General features: G+C 44.5%; 2 protein-coding genes across 17 annotated transcripts in view; one reads left to right on the top strand and one right to left on the bottom strand.

Annotated features, from left to right (window-relative positions):
- Window positions 1-742: 742 nt before the first annotated feature.
- Window positions 743-12893, bottom strand: LOC105011152 (solute carrier family 46 member 3). Of its 2 annotated transcripts, XM_010870980.5 has the most exons (7): window positions 12750-12893; window positions 12418-12473; window positions 10794-11009; window positions 5878-6754; window positions 4002-4085; window positions 2494-2650; window positions 743-1081 (listed from the first exon to the last, which is right to left on the bottom strand). In XM_010870980.5, the coding sequence occupies exons 3-7, from the start codon at window positions 10974-10976 to the stop codon at window positions 967-969; spliced, it is 1416 nt and encodes a 471-aa protein (XP_010869282.2). In that variant the 5' UTR covers window positions 10977-11009; window positions 12418-12473; window positions 12750-12893; the 3' UTR covers window positions 743-966. The 2 variants fall into 2 exon arrangements, with proteins under 2 accessions (XP_010869282.2, XP_010869281.2); XM_010870979.5 differs by lacking the exons at window positions 12418-12473; window positions 12750-12893 and adding an exon at window positions 11910-12280.
- The window catches only part of synj1 (synaptojanin 1), a 36006-nt gene continuing 29210 nt past the window's right edge, over window positions 12387-19182 (top strand). For 10 of the 15 annotated variants that reach the window (XM_029121070.2, XM_029121071.2, XM_029121073.2 and 7 more), the window contains exons 1-7: window positions 12387-12489; window positions 14077-14254; window positions 14728-14814; window positions 15860-16127; window positions 16506-16731; window positions 17116-17199; window positions 17444-17521. In XM_029121070.2, coding sequence (XP_028976903.2) covers window positions 14131-14254; window positions 14728-14814; window positions 15860-16127; window positions 16506-16731; window positions 17116-17199; window positions 17444-17521 — 867 coding nt within the window. In that variant the 5' untranslated portion in view covers window positions 12387-12489; window positions 14077-14130. The remainder of the gene's footprint in view (window positions 12490-14076; window positions 14255-14727; window positions 14815-15859; window positions 16128-16505; window positions 16732-17115; window positions 17200-17443; window positions 17522-19182) is intronic. The other 5 variants (XM_029121079.2, XM_029121080.2, XM_029121075.2 and 2 more) reach the window with 1 other exon arrangement.

The raw sequence follows: 19182 nt of genomic DNA, 5'->3' as shown, positions 1-19182 counted from the left end.
TCTTAACTGGCTATATAGTTTGAAAATACTGTCCAAGAATAATGATTTCACCAGCTCTCATCCTGTTAGCAAGGAATCTTTAACTGTATTCACAAGTTGACAGTATTTACAATTATTGATGTATGAAAATTCGATAAATAAACCTCCAGGCTAATTCACAAACATCTATTTTATTTCAACCAATCCAGTCCGCCCATTTCCAACTCCCGCAGCCTTTATACACCAATGAGATCAAAGGAGGCATGGAAAGGTTACAGAGAAACCAGCAGATTAAGAGCAAATCACAGCATTAGCTAATAAAAACAAGTCTGTCCCTAACGGCAGCCGATCTAACGTGAACTAGTAATGTCCAGGACCCATGGGGAAAAGTGGGGCACTCCTATAAGTGTGCCATTTGGGACACCACCACTGGAAAAACAGATGTACACACTGACACATAATATTGCCGTCATTGTGCACACACGCACACCTTCCCTTAAAAGGCTTTCGCCACACCTATACAATTGGCATCAATAAATATATACAATTTGAATTAGACTTTCCATTAATCAAGGAAGTTTTAAACATATTTTCCAATTATATTAAGTTGTCCAAAAACCTGCATATAACACAGTGCTTTAAAGAGGGAGGGTCAATATATATATATATATATATATATATATATATATATATATATATATATATATATATATATATATATATATATATATATATATATATATATATATATATATATATATATATATATATATATATATATATATATATATATGGCATTATGCTTGAGCAGTTTACCTGAGAGAAACTGCCAAAGACATCCTGTACTGTATACTTCAATTCACCTCTGCCCATTGTACCATATACCATAATGACACATTTCCCCAACAGAGCGTAAACATAGCCCTGGATTAAAAAGCATACTCTGTGGAGAATCTGGATCTGGACTCTCCGGTGCCTCCTCCAGTCTCAGATAAGGGGAGGGGTTTCATTGTCGTACCCAGACAGGTCTTCCTCTCCTGGGATGATGGCGTCCGCATCCGAAGGCTCTTTATCTTCATTCACCTCTAGGAGCCCCACACCCCTGGATGGGACAGAGTGTCAAGAAGAGAAAGACAAGGAAGAAAGTCTGAGTACCGATATTTTTCAACAGTACTAAGTCTGCTATTGATTAAGCGACTGTATTCATTAAGCGACTGTATTCATTTACTTATTGAGTGGAAACAAGTTGTATACTTAAAGAGTTCAAGAAACCCTGAGGAGGACACAAACTTAACTGGAGCCTTATTTCTGACGAGTCCTGTTACCATACATAAACAACATAACAGCCAGTCCCACTGGACGAAAGAAGTGCAGTTAAGGACAAAGAGCGTAGCAGGGTCAGTAAGTTAGTTATTGTCAGGAAAACCAAGTCACAAACCTCAGAAATGATTAACTGAAGCTGACATAAGGCAGCGGAGTCTATTAATTTGGCTGATGTGGAGTAAGTTTGCTAATGGGACAGCAGATAGCCTAGCGGTTAGCAGTGTGATGATAGGGTAACAATGGGACCACGGATAACCGAGCAGTTAGCGTTGTGATGACAAGGACACACTGGACCCATCATCACCATGGCACTGAACCCCACCACAACATCTCTAAGAGCACCAAGATGGGTAGCCCTCGCCAGCCTCTCCAGATATAGTATGTGTGGAATTCAGAGGGGTTAGGATGACGCCGAAACCACATTTCGGTTGGCCGACTTGACAAATAGTGATTTTAGTCCTAAGTGTAGTGTCAACGTCTAATGCTTCAACAAGAATGTCAGCAGTGAGCTGTTGCCAAACCGGTCACCAAGCTTACCCAGGGGTGAAGGAGGAATTGAGAGCTACATGCCCGTGACTTCAGACCCACCAGTAACATGCGAACACACAGGCTTGCCCGCTTAACGCAGTTTAAAACATCCAAGCCTCATCTAGGTCAGGGAAGGGATAACGGATCTCCACATCAGTGTCTTCGGACACGCCAACTCAAAACATTTCCCCAAAGACTGCCGATATTCCACACGTTAGTTATGTGACCATCACCCTATCAAAGGTTGGTGCTGCCTTACCGAACCAGATAAACACTCATGTTGAACTAGGATAATAGGTAAAATAGCTATAAGCCCCATTCACCATGTGTTCATGAGGGTACATGAGGGGAATAGCCTAACAAGGCGTTTCATTAAAGTTACATTTAACACCATCAACTTTTTCCATCTAAATGTGGACAGATGGTTCCCACTCGCCCAGGGAACAACGCCATGATGCAGGCTTTTCACACAGCTTCACACAGGGCCATAGAGATGAGACAATCCAGTGTAGTTGTAGCATTTGCTGTGATAACAGTACTAGTATTTGTTGTAGTAGCAGAAGTAGTATTTGTTGTAGCTGTAGTTTGTTGTAGCTGTAGGGAATGACAGAGTACTAATAGGGTATTAGTAGTGTGTTAGTAGTAGTATAGTAATATACTTACACCAGCAGGGCCAAGGGGATGACACAGAGTCCTGCAGATAACAGGAAGCAGAATCCCGGGAACCAGGCCACTGTGACAGCGTAGAGACTGCTGAACACAATGCTGGCCACACCGTTGCTAATGGTGTCCAGGCACGCCACGCAAGCAAACAGCGCTCCTACGCCCGAAAGATAGAACGGTCAGACGTGTGAAACAGACAGGCTAATGCTGCTAAACACAGAGGTCACAGAACAGTGCCTACGGGAGGCTAGAAATATTAATAAAATCCACTCAGCTTTATCACATAGAATTTTCAAACATTTATATGGCTGCTTGATATTATGGTACACAGAAACAGAATAGAGCAAGCACAGGGAAGATCCCAGAGATTAGGTTCAGTCTGCTTGCCAGGAGACATGGCCAACCATCGCCTAGAACAGGAATACATCCAACCTGCAGTTGCTCACTAATAGCTGAAGCTCTACCTGGTATTTAATTGCCTTTGACTGGTGTGCCAGGTTTTAAAAATATATTTTTTTTAAACATAAGCGTTTCGGTAGTCCTGGATCATGATGGACATCCCCACTGGCAACCTAATGTTGAGACTGCTTTGGTTTTCACATTGTTCCTTCAAGGGTCCATGTCGGAGGCAGGCTTCATAAAGAGCCTTTCAGACATGTCTGAAGGGCCAGATAAGAGTTCTAGTCTCTGGTCCATAGAAAGGTCTGTTCAAACAAACCCTGGCTCTGGAATGCAGGAATGATGCACTGGTGTACCCATGATAGCATTACATAAGGCTTAAGGACCCAAATGGAATAAATGCCCAAACCAATGCATAATAATATTCAATAATTGTAAGGTTTAGGCATTCAAACACGAGGTCACCACTCCAAGCAGAGGCGCCACAGGAATTGCAGAGCGATCTCATATTTTGATAAAATAGAAGGGGATGTTATTTTTAAATTCTTTTTCAGGAAATAAATATATTTGTTAGAATATGCATGGGACTTTAACCATCTGGTTGAGAAAGATCATTGGATAAACTTTCACATCATGAAATTCTGTTTTTTATTTAATGATTAACTTTCACACAGGCTCCAATCGATAATCAGACTTGGCAATGTTGTTTTTAGAGTAACAAACTTTAGACAGTCAATTGCCAGTAATAAAGATTGGTGCTTTATTTTTAAGGCATCAAGCAGTCCACATACGAAAGAAAAATGTTTGGTATTCGTATTTTTTTTCTTAGCCCAAATTAGCTGCTTTTGTTAAGAGGGCTACTGCTTTGCAGTGTCACTGCGAGTAAAAATGTATTTAGTTGTAACTCCTGCAGGGACAAAGAAAGGCCAACTCAGGCTGGTTTAATGCAGGCAGACCATGAGCGCAGCTGGGATGCTATCTATGAAACACAGCAAGGAGAAGTGGCGGATGGGCCACCGTAACCCCGCCCGCAGAGGCATCAGATAATACGTTTAAGGAACACTTTTAAAAGGCATCCGTTTGTTTAAAGGCAGTAAAGCAAAACACACCCTGTTCGGTCTTGGACACAACCTGGGACATCATGGATCTCAGCACTGGGAAAGGCATGATGGCGAACAGCATCGGAAGCCTGACTGAGGAGAACACCAACGGGAGAGAAACAGGGAGACGCCCAGGCAGACAGACACGCAGTATAAACATCACATCATTAGAACCATCTGCTAATTATATTGACACATACTAAGAATGCCACTGGGTGAATATGTGCTGCGGATGGTTGATAGTATTAGGAAACAGAATACAAAAAGTTTACATACACTACAGTTTAAAAATTTGGGGTCACTTAGAAATGCTTCTTGTTTTCAAAAACAATTTGATGTTAAAATAACATCGAATTGACCAGAAATACGATGGAAAAAAGTGTTATGGACAGACAAATCAAAGATGGAGGTGTTTGGATCACAAAGAAGAACATTTGTGACACGCTGACCAAATGAAAAGATTCTGGAGGGATGCTCGACACCATCTGTCAAGCATGGTGGAAGCAAGGTGATGGTCTGGGGGTGCTTTTGTGGTGGTAAAGTGGGAGATTTGTACAGGGTAAAAGGGATCTTGGAGGAAGGCTATCACTCCATTATGCAACGCTATGCTGTGCCCTGTGGATGGAGCTTGATTGGAGCCATTTTCCTCCTACAACAGAACTATGACCAAAAGCAGTCTGCTGGTATTCTGCCTATAATGGAGTGGCCAGCACAGTCAACAGATCTCAACCATATTGAGCTGTTGTGGGAGCAGCTTGACCTTATGGTACGTAAGAAGTGCCCATCAAGCAAATCCAACATCTAGGATGTTTTACAGGAAGCACGGGGTGAAATCTCTTATTACCTCAACAAAATGACCACTAGAATGCCAAAGGTCTGCAGGGCTGTAACTGCTGCAAATTGAGTATTCTTGGTCAAAAGCTAAGTTAGAAGGAATTATTATTTCAACAAAAATAAAAAAATCATTATTTCAAACCTTGTCAATGAATATATGTCCTATTCATTTTGCTATACTTCAAATTCAAAGTAATTTCATGGAGGTTTTCATGGAGAACAAGGAAATTTAAGTTACCCCAAATATTTTAACAGTAGTGTAAGTTATGAAGACCACATATGAAGACTACATTTATGGGTTTAATTCCAAAAATCAGCAAAAAACAAGTTAATATCAGTGGCATTCAAAATGTGTAAGCTATTCAATTTCAATTTCTATACAGTTAACTTCTGATTTCTTTCTATAATTTAGTAAAGTTTGAATCAAGCAGTAAAGATTTCTGCTTTGAATTATTTGAAATTAGTGATATAGACCTTTACTACTATTGTGGGGGGAATATTTTTTGGGAAAATGCATTTCTTTGTTTCTAGCTGATGACTGACCTAATCACCTGCCATGGAAGCAGTCCCAGACTGAAATATGAGGCAAACGATAAAGCAGTGGAAGACTGGAGTCATCAGGCAAACGATAAAAATCCTGCTAATCTCAAAGACGTCATTTCTAAAATGACTTAAACTGGCTGACCTGGAAGACCACGACGGACAAAAAATTAAACAAAACAAAAGAGAAAGCCTCTAAAATAAACTAACACATATATTAATCATAAAATGGTAAACAGCCGGGAGTGATTATTACGTTTTGGAAAAGTGCAAATGGAACACCAGAAAATAATGTAGGCTGCCGTAATTCATGTATTAAAAATATAATAATAATAATAATTGTATCATCTAACAACTAAATGAGAGTCCCTAACTTGTATTGGGTTGTATTTTCAAAGGGTTGTGGTCATTACAATCAGCAGAACCACTCTATGAAACGTTTCGGGCCCATTCCGAAAATGGCATGAGTAGTTACGACGGAAGAGCGTTGAACATTGTCTTAGTTACTTACCCAGGAACATAACAAGCGTGGTCTTGGCGAAGGACACCAGGGTCATTGCGATCATGACGCTCAGTATTCCGATGAGGATGATGGCAAGGTTGGGCACGCCACACCGAGAGAACGCCATCACGCCCACGAAGCTGGTCAGGAACACCGTAGTGGACAGGGCCGAGCCGTAGCCAATCAGGATCTCGTTCCAGCACAGAGGTTGATTGAGCTCGTACAACGTAATCAAAGAGAGGCCACCGATGTTGGCGAACGCAAAGGAGATGAAGAGTAGCAGGAGGAGCACCAGGAGGATGTTGCGCCTCCTGCTGGCCTTCGCAAACAGCTGGTAGACCCCGCAGGCCATGTGATGTACGGCGTTCCGGAGCGGGGAGCTTCCCAGGGGGTCGTCCGGGGCTGGTTTTAGGGACTCCTCCAGGACAAACACGGCATAGAGCAGGTTGACACAATGCAGTATAGCGACGGTGAAGAGGGGCCAGTTGAAACCCGCCGCCTGTAGGAAATAGCCAGTGGAGATAGAGGCCAACCCAGACAGCAGGCCAATCACCATGTCCACACCCGCCATGCGCAGCGTCTTCTGCTGTCCGTCCTCACACAGGTCGGCGACATAGGAGAAACAGCCGCCCAGGAACGTCCCTAAGCCCCCGAACAGGGCACTGACGAAGGAGGAGACGATGAGGAGGTACACGTTAAGCTCGAAGAAAGACACGGCCAGGAAGGAAAGTGCATAGACCAGAGAGCCAATCAGAGGCAGGACGATGGTGATCTTGCGTCCGCGCTGGTCGCTATAGGAGACGAGGATGAGGGTGACGGCGACAGAAGGGATCATGGAGAAGAGCTCGGAATACAGAGAGAAAAGAGACGCTGCCTTCTGGACGTCCTGGAAGAGACCAACAGGGCCGTTAACAACACGGAACATAGACTGGTGTAGAGCAGGGCCATTAACAACACGGAACATAGACTGGTGTAGAGCAGGGCCTTTAACATGGAACATAGACTGGTGTAGAGCAGGGCCATTAACAACACGGAACATAGACTGGTGTAGAGCAGGGCCATTAACATGGAACATAGACTGGTGTAGAGCAGGGCCATTAACATGGAACATAGACTGGTGTAGCGCAGGGCCATTAACATGGAACATAGACTGGTGTAGCGCAGGGCCATTAACATGGAACATAGACTGGTGTAGAGCAGGGCCATTAACATGGAACATAGACTGGTGTAGCGCAGGGCCATTAACATGGAACATAGACTGGTGTAGAGCAGGGCCATTAACATGGAACATAGACTGGTGTAGAGCAGGGCCATTAACATGGAACATAGACTGGTGTAGAGCAGGGCCATTAACATGGAACATAGACTGGCGTAGAGCAGGGCCATTAACATGGAACATAGACTGGTGTAGAGCAGGGCCGTTAACATGGAACATAGACTGGTGTAGAGCAGGGCCGTTAACATGGAACATAGACTGGTGTAGACTAGAGGCTAAAATCATTTTGAAAAAGAATCAGTTAAACAAACAAGGTGATAGGGAAATGGTTTCAAAACCTGTTTATTTTAGTGTGCGGTTTGGATAGATGACGCCTGTATTAATTTGTAAAATGTGGAACTAGAAAATGAATGTCAAGGTAATTTAGGCCTAGTGTACATCTGTGTTCAGGGTGTACTACAATTTTTTCCCCCAACAAACACGCACGCACGCACGCACGCACACACACACACCTTGAAGGTGACGGAATGAAAAAAAAAGACAAATAAGCAGTATATATGGTATTAATATATGATAGAGACATATAGATTTTCCAACATGTGGAATATATTGGATTAGATTCAACTTTGTCAATGAACAAGTACAGTACAATAAAATGCAGTCAGCATCTAACCAGAAGTGCAAATATAATATTTTAGTAAAGGAACCAAAGAAAATGACACATTAGAAGATTAATTTCACTGAAAGTGGTAATCATGAGTAGTACACTGGTTTTGAGTCATTTATTCAGCCCCATCTTTTTTCCTATAATTTGTTGAAAGGGATCTTAAGCAGATCCTCCAGTCTGATGCCCTTCTCAGTTCAAACCACAGGTTTCAGGAAACAGCCCCACAACCACGATCCACCACCACATTACAATAGATACACGGGTATTTTCTGCAAAGGCGTTTGTTTCTTAGTCAAAACCACCCCTGGTGTGCGTATAGCCTGGCCAAAGTCCCCCAGTCCATCCACCTCCATTTCCAGTCCAATTCCCGATGCAGATTAGCAAATGCAGTCATCCGATGCCATGAGCTCACATTAAAAGCTATATTTTCTGAGGTAATTTGTATGCCAAATTGGACAGGAAAATTGACCAAAAAGTTTCCCTGAAAATTGTGTACCATGTCAAGTATGTGCTAATTTGTACCCCATCATCAAAACCACTCACTTTTAAATATGGAATTTCATAGCCAACTGAGGGATTCTGCACATATGAAACATGTTACACATCCCATCCACAATGGGAGGGGAAAATATATACAAACTGTCAGTTGCAAAAGTCCCAGAATGCATCTTTAAAAGGGACACAGACCAACTAGTTATCATGAAAAGGAAGTGGAGAGAGTAAAAAGAAGAAGTGTGAATGCTCTGCACTTGCCAGTAGAGAACTCCACAGGACAATAACCATATTTATTTCATATTTAAGCCGGAAGAAAGAAAATAACACTTAGCTATACCACAACAGGTGTCCTACATGTGACTCCTGGCTCCATGTGACTTCAACCGAAAAAACAGCAGGCGTTTCCGGAACAAGTCAATCCTCTCTGTCTTTCAACAGACACCAAATGTACTGGATAATGTGGCATGGAAACAAGGAAATGAACCACAATAAACCCTGTCTGGGTCCCATACAGTCACATCGCAGAACGTTTTAGTAAGGTAAACATATCAGTCTACAATATATATTTATTTCAAATGGAAAACTAGCATTATACCTGTCTGATATAAAGTAATTCATGGGTTATTGGATACACAGTCTAGCTGTAGCCCAGGGGGTCTAGCTGTAGCCCAGGGGGACTAGCTGTATATTTTAAACAGAGTTTGTTGCTGCACGTGGTTGACATGCAGGCTCTGCTAGTGCGTGACGAAATGCTGAGCAAGGAACAGGCAAAAAAGGCCGAAATCGAGAATTTGGTTGCAAAAAGAAATACATGTCAATTATATGGTTGACCAAAAACAGGTACTTTTCGAGAGTGCCTTGCAATTGTTGCCACAACACGAGGCAACACGATCAATTTGTTTGATCATTTAAGGCGTCACCACAAATCTTCGTATGATGAGTGCAGTGCCATCCAAAGCAAAAACACCATACAAGAAAGGTTCCAAACGGCAGAGAAAAAACTAAGATTCAATAACATTTCACGTCGTCAAAGACATGGTACCAATTAACACGGTTACCAAAGAGGGTTTTAAAAACATGATCCGTTTACTTGACAATGTAATGCCATCACGCAACTACTTTTCTCAGGTTGCCATCCCAGTGCTGTACAAGAAATGCAAGACACAAGTTGAAACAGCTGTCACAAGTGGAATATTATACAACAGACTTGTGGTCCAGCCGGACAACGGAGCCCTACAAAAGTCTGACATTACACTTTATTAATGGGGACTTCCATCCGAAAAGTCGCTGTTTGCAAACTGCATTTTTCCCAGAGGATCATACAAGTGAGAACATCGCAACAGGGATGAGAGAAGCTTTAGCTGAATGAGGCCTAGACGAGAGCAGTCTAGTCTGTATAACAGACAATGCCGCGAACATGGTGAAGGCTGCCGCCCTGAACAAGTGGACCAGCTTGCAGTGCTTTGTCCACAGACTGCAAGTTATTCCCAGTTGCGCATTATATTTTACTACTATTGCTATTGCTATATTATTACCTAGCAACCAGTTCTGAAATATAAAAAAATGCATACGTTTTTATAAATTTTAATTATAGAGGATGAAGGATACAGACTATCAGGTTGATAGCCGAAGCTCTTTCTGAAGACATCATGTTTTTTTTCATATCGCAAATATGGCAGAAAAAATAAATAAATGCAATGTCTGTTATTTCCAATCGTGCAACCCTAATGTCTAATGGCCCATATATGAATGTTATTGTGTTCTTTTGTTTTGAATTTACATCTATAAGTTCTCCTTTTTTAACTCTACCATCCTACGGGCCAACGTTTTTACAAGTCGAACGTGCTCATCACATCACTACGATTCTAGACGAACCCCTCTTTCGACTGGGTGAATGTGAGGTTGTTGGTCAATGCCGTATCACCATGAGTTCAACAAACACCAATAGTGCTGACCTAATATAACTCAATTAGAGGCAGAACGTGTAGTCACTACTGTTCTCGAGTCATACATTAATTCTTCAGAGCTCAGCCACTAATGGATGCTTGGCATGACCTGAGTAGGTGTGTTTAGACAGCTGGACGCACGCGCAGACATAAATAATGAAACAAGCGACACCATGACATTTTTTACATGCAAGTTTATTTGAGGCCAAGAGTGCACAAAAGGAATGTATTCCACTGTGAGCAACATTACGTTGCCTTTTATACCAGGATCTGAACCGTGATTAAAGACCAAATATGATTTGATTAAAGTGTCCAATGACAAAATACAAAGTAAAAGTCATCATGCCCTTTTGTTGGTTTTTGGACAGATTAAGGCTAGTGTGAAGGAATGACGGGAGCAACATTGCAATCCTTTTTCAAATCACATAAATCCGGGGTAGCTTGTGAGCCAACGTTTCTGCAGAATAGTTATATAGCTTAAACCCCAGACACCAGGTGTGTTGAATTCTATCGATCACTGACTGAATTTGTCCAGTTCCAAAGTCACTACACTGACTAAATCAAACAAATCCAATCCGCGAGGAAGTTCCACTGCACTGACCTCATGATGGCTGCTGGTATTGGATGGACCACAGCGTGAGGCGTTGGCTGACACTGGGTAGGTCGTGTTGGTCAGCTCCTGCCACAGTCTCCTGTACACGTACTGCTGAACCAGCGGTAGGACCAGGAAACTGGCAAAGGAATAGAGGGCCACCAGCGGCTCGATCAGGAACAAGCCCTTCATTCTCCGGGTTGACGCAGACACACACACGGATCCCTGCAAGGTAGAACAGCTCAAACTCAGAGCCAACCACTGACATGCAATAGATAGGGGCCAAAGTGGCGTCAAACTTCAAATTCAATTCCTCCTGAAAACTGGATTGTACATTCGAGTGTACTTCCTGAAACAACTGGAGCTCACCCAAAACCATGACAATCCCTGAGAGACATGATAAAAATGTTTCAGTGGACAGACACAGGCAGACAGACCTACAGTTCTCCGTCCCTGGACACCAGAGAGACATACAGTACTGAGAATGTCAAGTCACACCAGCTGTGGTGCATTGACACCCCAAGCCTAATGAGTCAATGGCTTGCTATGTGAGAAGACACGGCTGGATCCAGGTGAGGAGTATGGCGTGCTATCTGAGAGGATGCGATCATGCGACCCAGCCTGAAGCCAGAGGTTCCCAACCAGGGGTACTAGGAGCCCTGGGGGTACTTGGCCTCTCCACAGGAGGTACTTGAAAACACTCATGACACCATAGCCTTACTAGTGAAATTAACATGAAGGGTACTTCAGGGGTTCTCCGAGCAGGGCGCTTTCGGTGGTACAGTAGCCTAACTGAACAAAGTTGGGAGCCACTGCCGGCCTGTGCCAAAGAAGTTACAAGGATAATACGGTCCGGTTTAACACATGGATATGCTTAGACATTGTCAGCGGTACGAGAGCGAGGGAAAAAACACTTAATAAATAAAAAACACGTCTATCACTAGCTAGCCTTATTCCATATCTGACGTACTTTAAATTAGATAAGAGTTCAGTTACAGTGCACTGTCAATATTAGCGGACAGATCAAATTTGCTCACTGTCTGAACGTTCAGACAAAAAAAGGCATTCTAATCAATGCGGGGGAAAAGGCATTCTAATCAAAGAGGGGGAAATACATTCTCTCACCTTTTACTCCGTCATTTGCTGATTAATAGATAGTTCTCAAAACTCACAAGGCAACACATCCCAAAGAACCAGACATTTATCCGTACATCTGCAGCGTATCCACCACTTATGAAACCTGTTTATGTCATTTTGTTCCGCCCCTCTCGTCCAGTGATTGGTTGGCTTTCCAAGAGGTGACCCGAACATACAATGACGTATCCGGTCTCCCCCTCGGTTCTACATCCAGTTTTCCCCCTCGTATTTTGTTTGTTTAATATTCAATACTATTAGAAGAGTATTGGTTTGAGGAACCAAACCTGTATATGGCAGATAACAAACATGTTTTTCTTTTCCTTTTCATTAAAATATGAATTTCAATATGTGTCTCTTACTGTTTCTGTGGGCTTTTTATTTCCCTAAATTCACTCAATTTGTCTTTTATCCACAAGATTAAAATGTTTATGTTACTGTTGCAACGTACGGTCATATCGGAGGGTGCGTGCCTTTGCTACGTTATGTTGGAACGTACCAGTGCGCTGACAGTAGGAGGGGAAGTATTTTATTGAGGTCCGGGAGACGGAAAACCTGGCGGGGAGAAACGGTAAGAGATTTAGCAAATGTCGTATTTTCTTATGATTTATAAAATAACGTGCATTCTTTCAAAAGAGCTAACCATGAACAACATTGTTATGTCAGAATGTTGTAGCGCTGAGCTTGTCAGATTACTAATCTTTGCTAAACGAAATCGAAGTCGAATATACCGACCATTCAAAGCGATGGGTGAATACGAGGAAATAACTGCTAGTGCTAGTTAGCTGACGTTAGCTTCCCTGTAGCTTGTGATTTTGGTCATCCACATACCTAGAAGAGCTGTCAGTTGCTTGACAAGCATTGTAATAAGGTTGCCAGCGATTTATTCAATTCTACCAACTGATGTGATTACTAGCTAAATCCATCCGGTGTCATTTCTCACCGCGCCAACCTTGCTCTAGTTAGCTATTTGCTCACTTCTCACCCCCAAGCAAGGAAAGCCTGCCAAGCCGTTAATGTTTAGTGACAAGGTGTTGCTCCATTGGTGACAGACCGCTTCCGTTAGCTACCTTTTGAAGGGACGTTGTCATTTTTGGCTAGCTAGACATTACATCAGTCTAAAATCGATCTGTCACAGCCTACTAAGAAGAAGCTGCGCATCTCCGTGTCCACTCGGTAGCTTAGGCTGTACACACAACAAGTCGTGACTGACTCGTTTTCTGTTGATTCCTCGGCCTAGTAGCTGATGATGGTGACATTACAACTGTAGCTACGTATCTTGCGGGCTGTAGTGCCAATCATTCTCGACACTGTATACAGTACTTGTCAGGTTTTATACGTACACTCACGCATAACTTTAGCCGGTGTATAAAAAAAATCATTGATGTCTGACTATCTACCTCCTAAGTTAATAGTTGTTTATGTTGTTAGCTTCCAACAATGGGAGTAAAACAATTAAGCTAGCAATTATGACCAGTTTGGTCATGATATTGACATCAGTTGGGCTGGGCAGGACTTTTTTTAATCCAGATCAGCAGTAAGGGCTGTGTTATGTCTGATAGCAGCGGTCTATTCTCATGTGTGTACATGGTGATCGCAGATAAACGCGGTCACAGCCAGTCGTTCGTCTTCATGGTGTCATGATACTGATTTGTCTGTTGAGCCCTTTACGCTGGTTGTAGCTTATCCTCCTGTCAAAGATCTGGGAAGAAAGAAGATGGTGATAGTGACAGTTGGGAATCTGATCAGTGTTGACTGCCCTGTAGAACAATATCAGTTGAATACCTTTTTTGACAGTCAGAAAAAAACGTTGGCATAAGGAGTGAGGTTACCCGGGAAAGTATGTCGAAATGTTTTGATATTAGTTATACTGTAATGATTGTCCTATAACTCAAGTTGTTTTGGCTTAAAACAGCTTGCATATGTTTTGCTTTAGGATTTGTTAATTTAGTTTGCCTACAGGTTTCCCAGGGTAACTCATAATCAGGGCATTTTACCGACATATCCAAAACAACCTCAAGTTAAATTGTTTCAGATACACTGGCTGCACCGTGAAATGCAAACATTGAGGCTCTCCTTAGCAGTGCAGTAGGCTAATGCTAAATATTTCATATCCCAGTTAATGCAAGTAAACCTTTTCCTAATCTATCCTGTACAGGTGTGACATCACTGGCAGGTCTGACATCACTGGCAGCCTCATCTTGGATCAAGCATGGCCTTTAGCAAGGGATACCGCATCTACCACAAGTTGGACCCGCCCCCGTATAGTGTCATCGTGGAAACCAGGAATAGAGACGAATGCCTCATGTTTGAGTCAGGGGCGGTTGCTGTGCTGTGTAAGACGCACCCTGGTTGATTGATTAATTTCTGCATGCAATATAAGGAAGCATTGTATCTACAAATGCAAATAATTAATGAGATGCTCAAGTTGCACACTGCTTATACACTGATGGAATTATCTATTGATCCTAAGGAGATTGTCATGTGTACTCCTGCCTTTTGGGCCATTTTGTCTTTACACTTCAGAAACAGGACACACCTCCTGTCCTATGGGCTTTTTTTGTCTTTGCTACAGAAACGGGACAACCCCTGCCCTATGGGCCGTTCTGGCTCAGAAAAGGCTTACTGAACAAACAGAGGCGCAACTACAGATGTTTGTTGTTTGTTTGTGGATTTGAACCAGCAACCTTTTGATTAATGGCCCCAGGCTAATCACTAGGCTATCCACGGCCCAATGCGATCAGTCCGAGGTTCAGGTATTGGCATTCATGTGTAATAATAGCTGTGATGTCTCTGGCCCCTCCCCCAGCGGCAGCCGAGAAGGAGGCCATAAAGAACTCCTATACCAAGATGATGGATGCCTATGGCATTCTGGGAGTCTTGCGCCTCAACCTGGGTAAGTCACTAGATGTTAGATTACTGGAAACACAGTTGGGATGGAGGGACTAGCTGTCGCCCAGGGGGTCTAGCCGTTGCCCAGGGGGTCTAGCCGTTGCCCAGGGGGTCTAGCCGTTGCCCAGGGGGTCTAGGTGTAGCCCAGGGGGTCTAGGTGTAGCCCAGGGGGTCTAGCTGTTGCTCAGGGGGTCTAGCTGTAGCTCAGGGAGTCTAGTATCACAACAGTCTCTAGCTGTAGCCCAGGGGGTCTAGCTGTAGCCCAGGGGGTCTAGCTGTAGCCCAGGGGGTCTAGCTGTTGCTCAGGGGGTCTAGCTGTAGCTCAGGGAGTCTAGTATCACAACAGTCTCTAGCTGTAGCCCAGGGGGTCTAGCTGTAGCCCAGGGGGTCTAGCTGTTGCTCAGGGGGACTAACTGTAGCCCAGGGGGACTAGCTGTAGCCCAGGGGGTCTAGTATCACAACAGTATCACAGGGGAACTAGCTGTAGCCCATGGGGACTAGCTGTAGCCCATGGGGACTAGCTGTAGCCCAGGGGGTCTAGCTGTAGCCCAGGGGGACTAGCTGTAGCCCAGGGGGACTAGATGCCAGGGGGCTAGATGTAACTGTAGCTAAGGGGGACTAGATGAAGCTGTAGCGAGTAGATGTAGCCATGGCCTAGCCTCAGCGTTAAACACATTAACGTCTTACAGAACTGATAACTTGGATAAAACAGTACCTGTTAACAAACTTGTAAAGAAGAAACAGCCAACCTCAGTTAACCCTATATGTTAGTAATGAGTCAATGGTCGCATTGAGGTTTAATGCTGACCTCACTCCTTCTCATCTATCTGTTTACATTTTCTGTTCTCATTTTAACCCCTTTCTCATCTCTTTCGCAATCTGTCATTCCTCTTCAACTTCCCCCATTCTACCATCTTGCCTTCTCCTCTACCCTATTTTTCCTCTCTTCTCTATATCTCTCTTTCTCTGTCTTCTTTCCCTTCTCTTTCTCTCTCCCTGTCTCTCTCTCTCTCTCTGTCTTCTCTCCCTTTTCTTGCCTTTCTCTCCAGGTGACTCTATGCTTCACAGCTTGGTGGTGGTGTCAGGGTGTAGTTCCGTGGGAAAAGTTCAGGACTCGGAGGTCTTCCGGGTCACATCCACAGAGTTTGTCTCTCTGAAGAATGACCCAAGCGACGAGGATCGCATCGCAGATGTCCGGAAGGTTTTGAACTCCGGCAACTTCTACTTTGCCTGGTCGTCCAGTGGCATCAGCATGGACCTCAGCCTTAACGCTCACCGCAGGATCAAAGAGGACACCACAGACAACCGCTTCTTCTGGTGAGGACAGGGTTATGCCTGGGTTATGCCTGGGTTATGCCTGGGTTATGCCTGGGTTATGCCTGGGTTATAACTGCATTCTATCCTTTTGTAGCTCAGTTGGTCCCATATATTGAAGATGTACTGGGGGTTCTATCTAATGATTCTCTCTTTCTTGATCTCTCTCTCTTAAGCATTTCCCTCTTTCTCTCCGTCTGTCTCTCTGTTTTTAAGCATCACTCTGTCTGTCTGCCTGTCTCTTTTTTTTAAAGCATTACCCTGTCCTTCGGTCTCTGTCTCTCTGTCTCTCTCTGTTTTTAAGCATTACCCTGTTTTCTGGTCTCTGTTTCTCTGTCTGTCTTTCTTTTTAAACATTATCCTTGTCTCTCTGTCCAACAGGAACCAGTCCCTGCACCTTCACTTGAAGCATTATGGGGTGAACTGTGATGACTGGCTGTTGAGGTTGATGTGTGGTGGTGTTGAGATCAGAACGATCTACGCTGGACACAAACAGGCCAAAGCCTGTGTCATCTCCCGCCTCAGCTCGGAGCGGGCTGGAACCCGTTTCAACGTCCGCGGAGCCAACGATGACGGTCAGGTCGCCAACTTCGTCGAGACTGAACAGGTGAGTATTGGAAGAAAGGGATGAAAGAAAGACAAGAAGGCGTGTATGGATGTGCCATCCTGGCGGAGTTGGACAACCTGTGCGACCTAAATGGACTGCAGGTACTGCCTTATGCTACCAGTAGTGACAAGGACACTAGCAAAACTAGAGGAGAGTCAGTCAGGGTAAGGAGTGAGAAATTGTTTGTGGCCACCAACTGCTTTTGAGTAGTGTGTTATATATTCTGGGCTGTACATTTGTGGGCTCAAGAAAAGTATTTTAAGTGTGTGTGTGTGTGTGTGTGTGTGCGCGCCTTTCGTTGCTCATCAGAGGGATGGGGTGTAAAGATTCTCACTGCTGTCTCATATGGAGAGATAAAGTAGTCTCCTTCTTGGATGTTTGCAGGTGATCTTTCTGGAGGACAAGGTTTCCTCCTTCATCCAGATCCGTGGTTCCATTCCTCTGTTCTGGGAGCAGCCAGGCATCCAGGTAAAATCAAGATGGCCGCCGCCACAGACGACCAACTGAGTGCTGCACGCTAGGCATGAACGGCTAGGAAATTAGCATGTATGAACGGTTAGGAAATAAGCATGTGGCTGTCCGGCCCTTTGGAAAGCATTCGCTCTAACCCATTGTACTTTCCCGCATTAGCCTAGCATAACCCATTGTGAGCGACTGTCCCTGCATTAACCCAGCACATATCCCACTGTGTGTGTCCATGCCTTGTGATCAGATGAAGTCCCTCCCAGGGATGTTGTTGCACCGGAATGGAAACCATCGGCATAAGGGGCAACAACAGAACCTTCATCTGGTATAACGCCGGTCCAGTCCGGCCTGTCTGTCTGTCTGTCTCTGAGATTCAACTGGTGATGGTGTCATACTCAACCTGCAGGGAGGGCTCTGGGCTTTGTGAGAGGACAGCACTTAGTGGTCGAGGGTTAATCATCGGGGGTTTTCATTAGAACACGTCTTGACTGTTTTTGGCTGGGGGATTGACCGAACATCTCTAACGTCCTGCGTGCCTACTAGGCAGGCCGCGCTGCGCGAATGTCTACGTTTGCTTTGACCTGGCACTAAATCAATGAAGTTGACTGACATTTAATATTGCTCTTAGGCCTGAGTGTCATCAGTGCTCTTGGCGGAGGTTGACCAAATAAGTTTGAGGGTGACTGTTTAATAGGATGAATGCTTTTAGATCATAATGTGTACATTTACAGGGACCAATGGGTCCAAAATCATCACCTGTCCTCTTGAGGGGAAACAAATGGGTCATCACAGCTGGGCTGCTTGAAATAAAGACCAATAGTTGATATATTGTCGGTTCTGTAGGACCGGTGTCCCTGGAGGGCCTTGAATCACTCCTCTGAGGTTCTGCCCATTTAGAGTTGAACGCAACGTTGTTAGCCCAAGTTCCTGTCACCTGTCTTAGTCCCAGTTCCTGTCACCTGTCTTAGTCCCAGTTCCTGTCACCTGTCTTAGCCCCAGTTTCTGTCCCCTGTCTTAGCCCCAGTTTCTGTCCCCTGTCTTAGCCCCAGTTCCTGTCACCTGTCTTAGCTCCAGTTTCTGTCCCCTGTCTTAGCCCCAGTTCCTGTCACCTGTCTTAGCTCCAGTTTCTGTCCCCTGTCTTAGCTCCAGTTTCTGTCCCATGTCTTAGCCCCAGTTTCTGTCCCATGTCTTAGCCCCAGTTTCTGTCCCCTGTCTTAGCCCCACTTCCTGTCAACTGGCTTAGCCCCAAGTCACTAGTCTTAGGCCCAGTCTCTGTCACCGGTCTTAGACCCAGTCCCTATAACCTGTCTTAGACCCAGTCCCTGTCACCAGTCTTAGGCCCTGTCATCTGTCTTAGCCCCAGTCCCTGTCATCTGTCTTAGCCCCAGAGAGGGATTGCCTGTTCGGGGGAAAGGGGGAGGAAGAGAGAGGGATTGCCTGTTCGGGGGAAAGGGGGAGGAAGAGAGAGGGGTAGGTCAGTAATGGTAGAGGGATGGGAGGTCAGTAATGGTAGAGGGATGGAAGGTCAGTAATGGTAGAGGGATGGAAGGTCGGTAATGGTAGAGGGATGGAAGGTCGGTAATGGTAGAGGGATGGAAGGTCTGTAATGGTAGAGGGATGGAAGGTCGGTAATGGTAGAGGGATGGAAGGTCGGTAATGGTAGAGGGATGGAAGGTCGGTAATGGTAGAGGGATGGAAGGTCGGTAATGGTAGAGGGATGGGAGGTCGGTAATGGTAGAGGGATGGGAGGTCGGTAATGGTAGAGGGATGGGAGGTCGGTAATGGTAGAGGGATGGGAGGTCGGTAATGGTAGAGGGATGGGAGGTCGGTAATGGTAGAGGGATGGGAGGTCGGTAATGGTAGAGGGATGGAAGGTCGGTAATGGTAGAGGGATGGAAGGTCGGTAATGGTAGAGGGATGGAAGGTCGGTAATGGTAGAGGGATGGAAGGTCGGTAATGGTAGAGGGATGGAAGGTCGGTAATGGT

Source organism: Esox lucius, chromosome 7 (genome assembly GCF_011004845.1).
Source record: "Esox lucius isolate fEsoLuc1 chromosome 7, fEsoLuc1.pri, whole genome shotgun sequence".
NCBI lineage: Eukaryota > Metazoa > Chordata > Actinopteri > Esociformes > Esocidae > Esox > Esox lucius.
This window is presented reverse-complemented; position numbering and strand designations above follow the sequence as displayed.

Coding starts and splice junctions, on each gene's coding strand:
- LOC105011152 (XM_010870980.5), bottom strand. CDS start 10,976: ATGAAGGGCTTGTTCCTGATCGAGCCGCTGGTGGCCCTCTATTCCTTT. Junction 2,651..4,001: donor TGTGTCCAAGACCGAACAGG/GTGTGTTTTGCT, acceptor TTTCGGGCGTAG/GAGCGCTGTTTGCTTGCGTG. Junction 1,082..2,493: donor ATCCCCTTGGCCCTGCTGGT/GTAAGTATATTA, acceptor TGTCCCATCCAG/GGGTGTGGGGCTCCTAGAGG.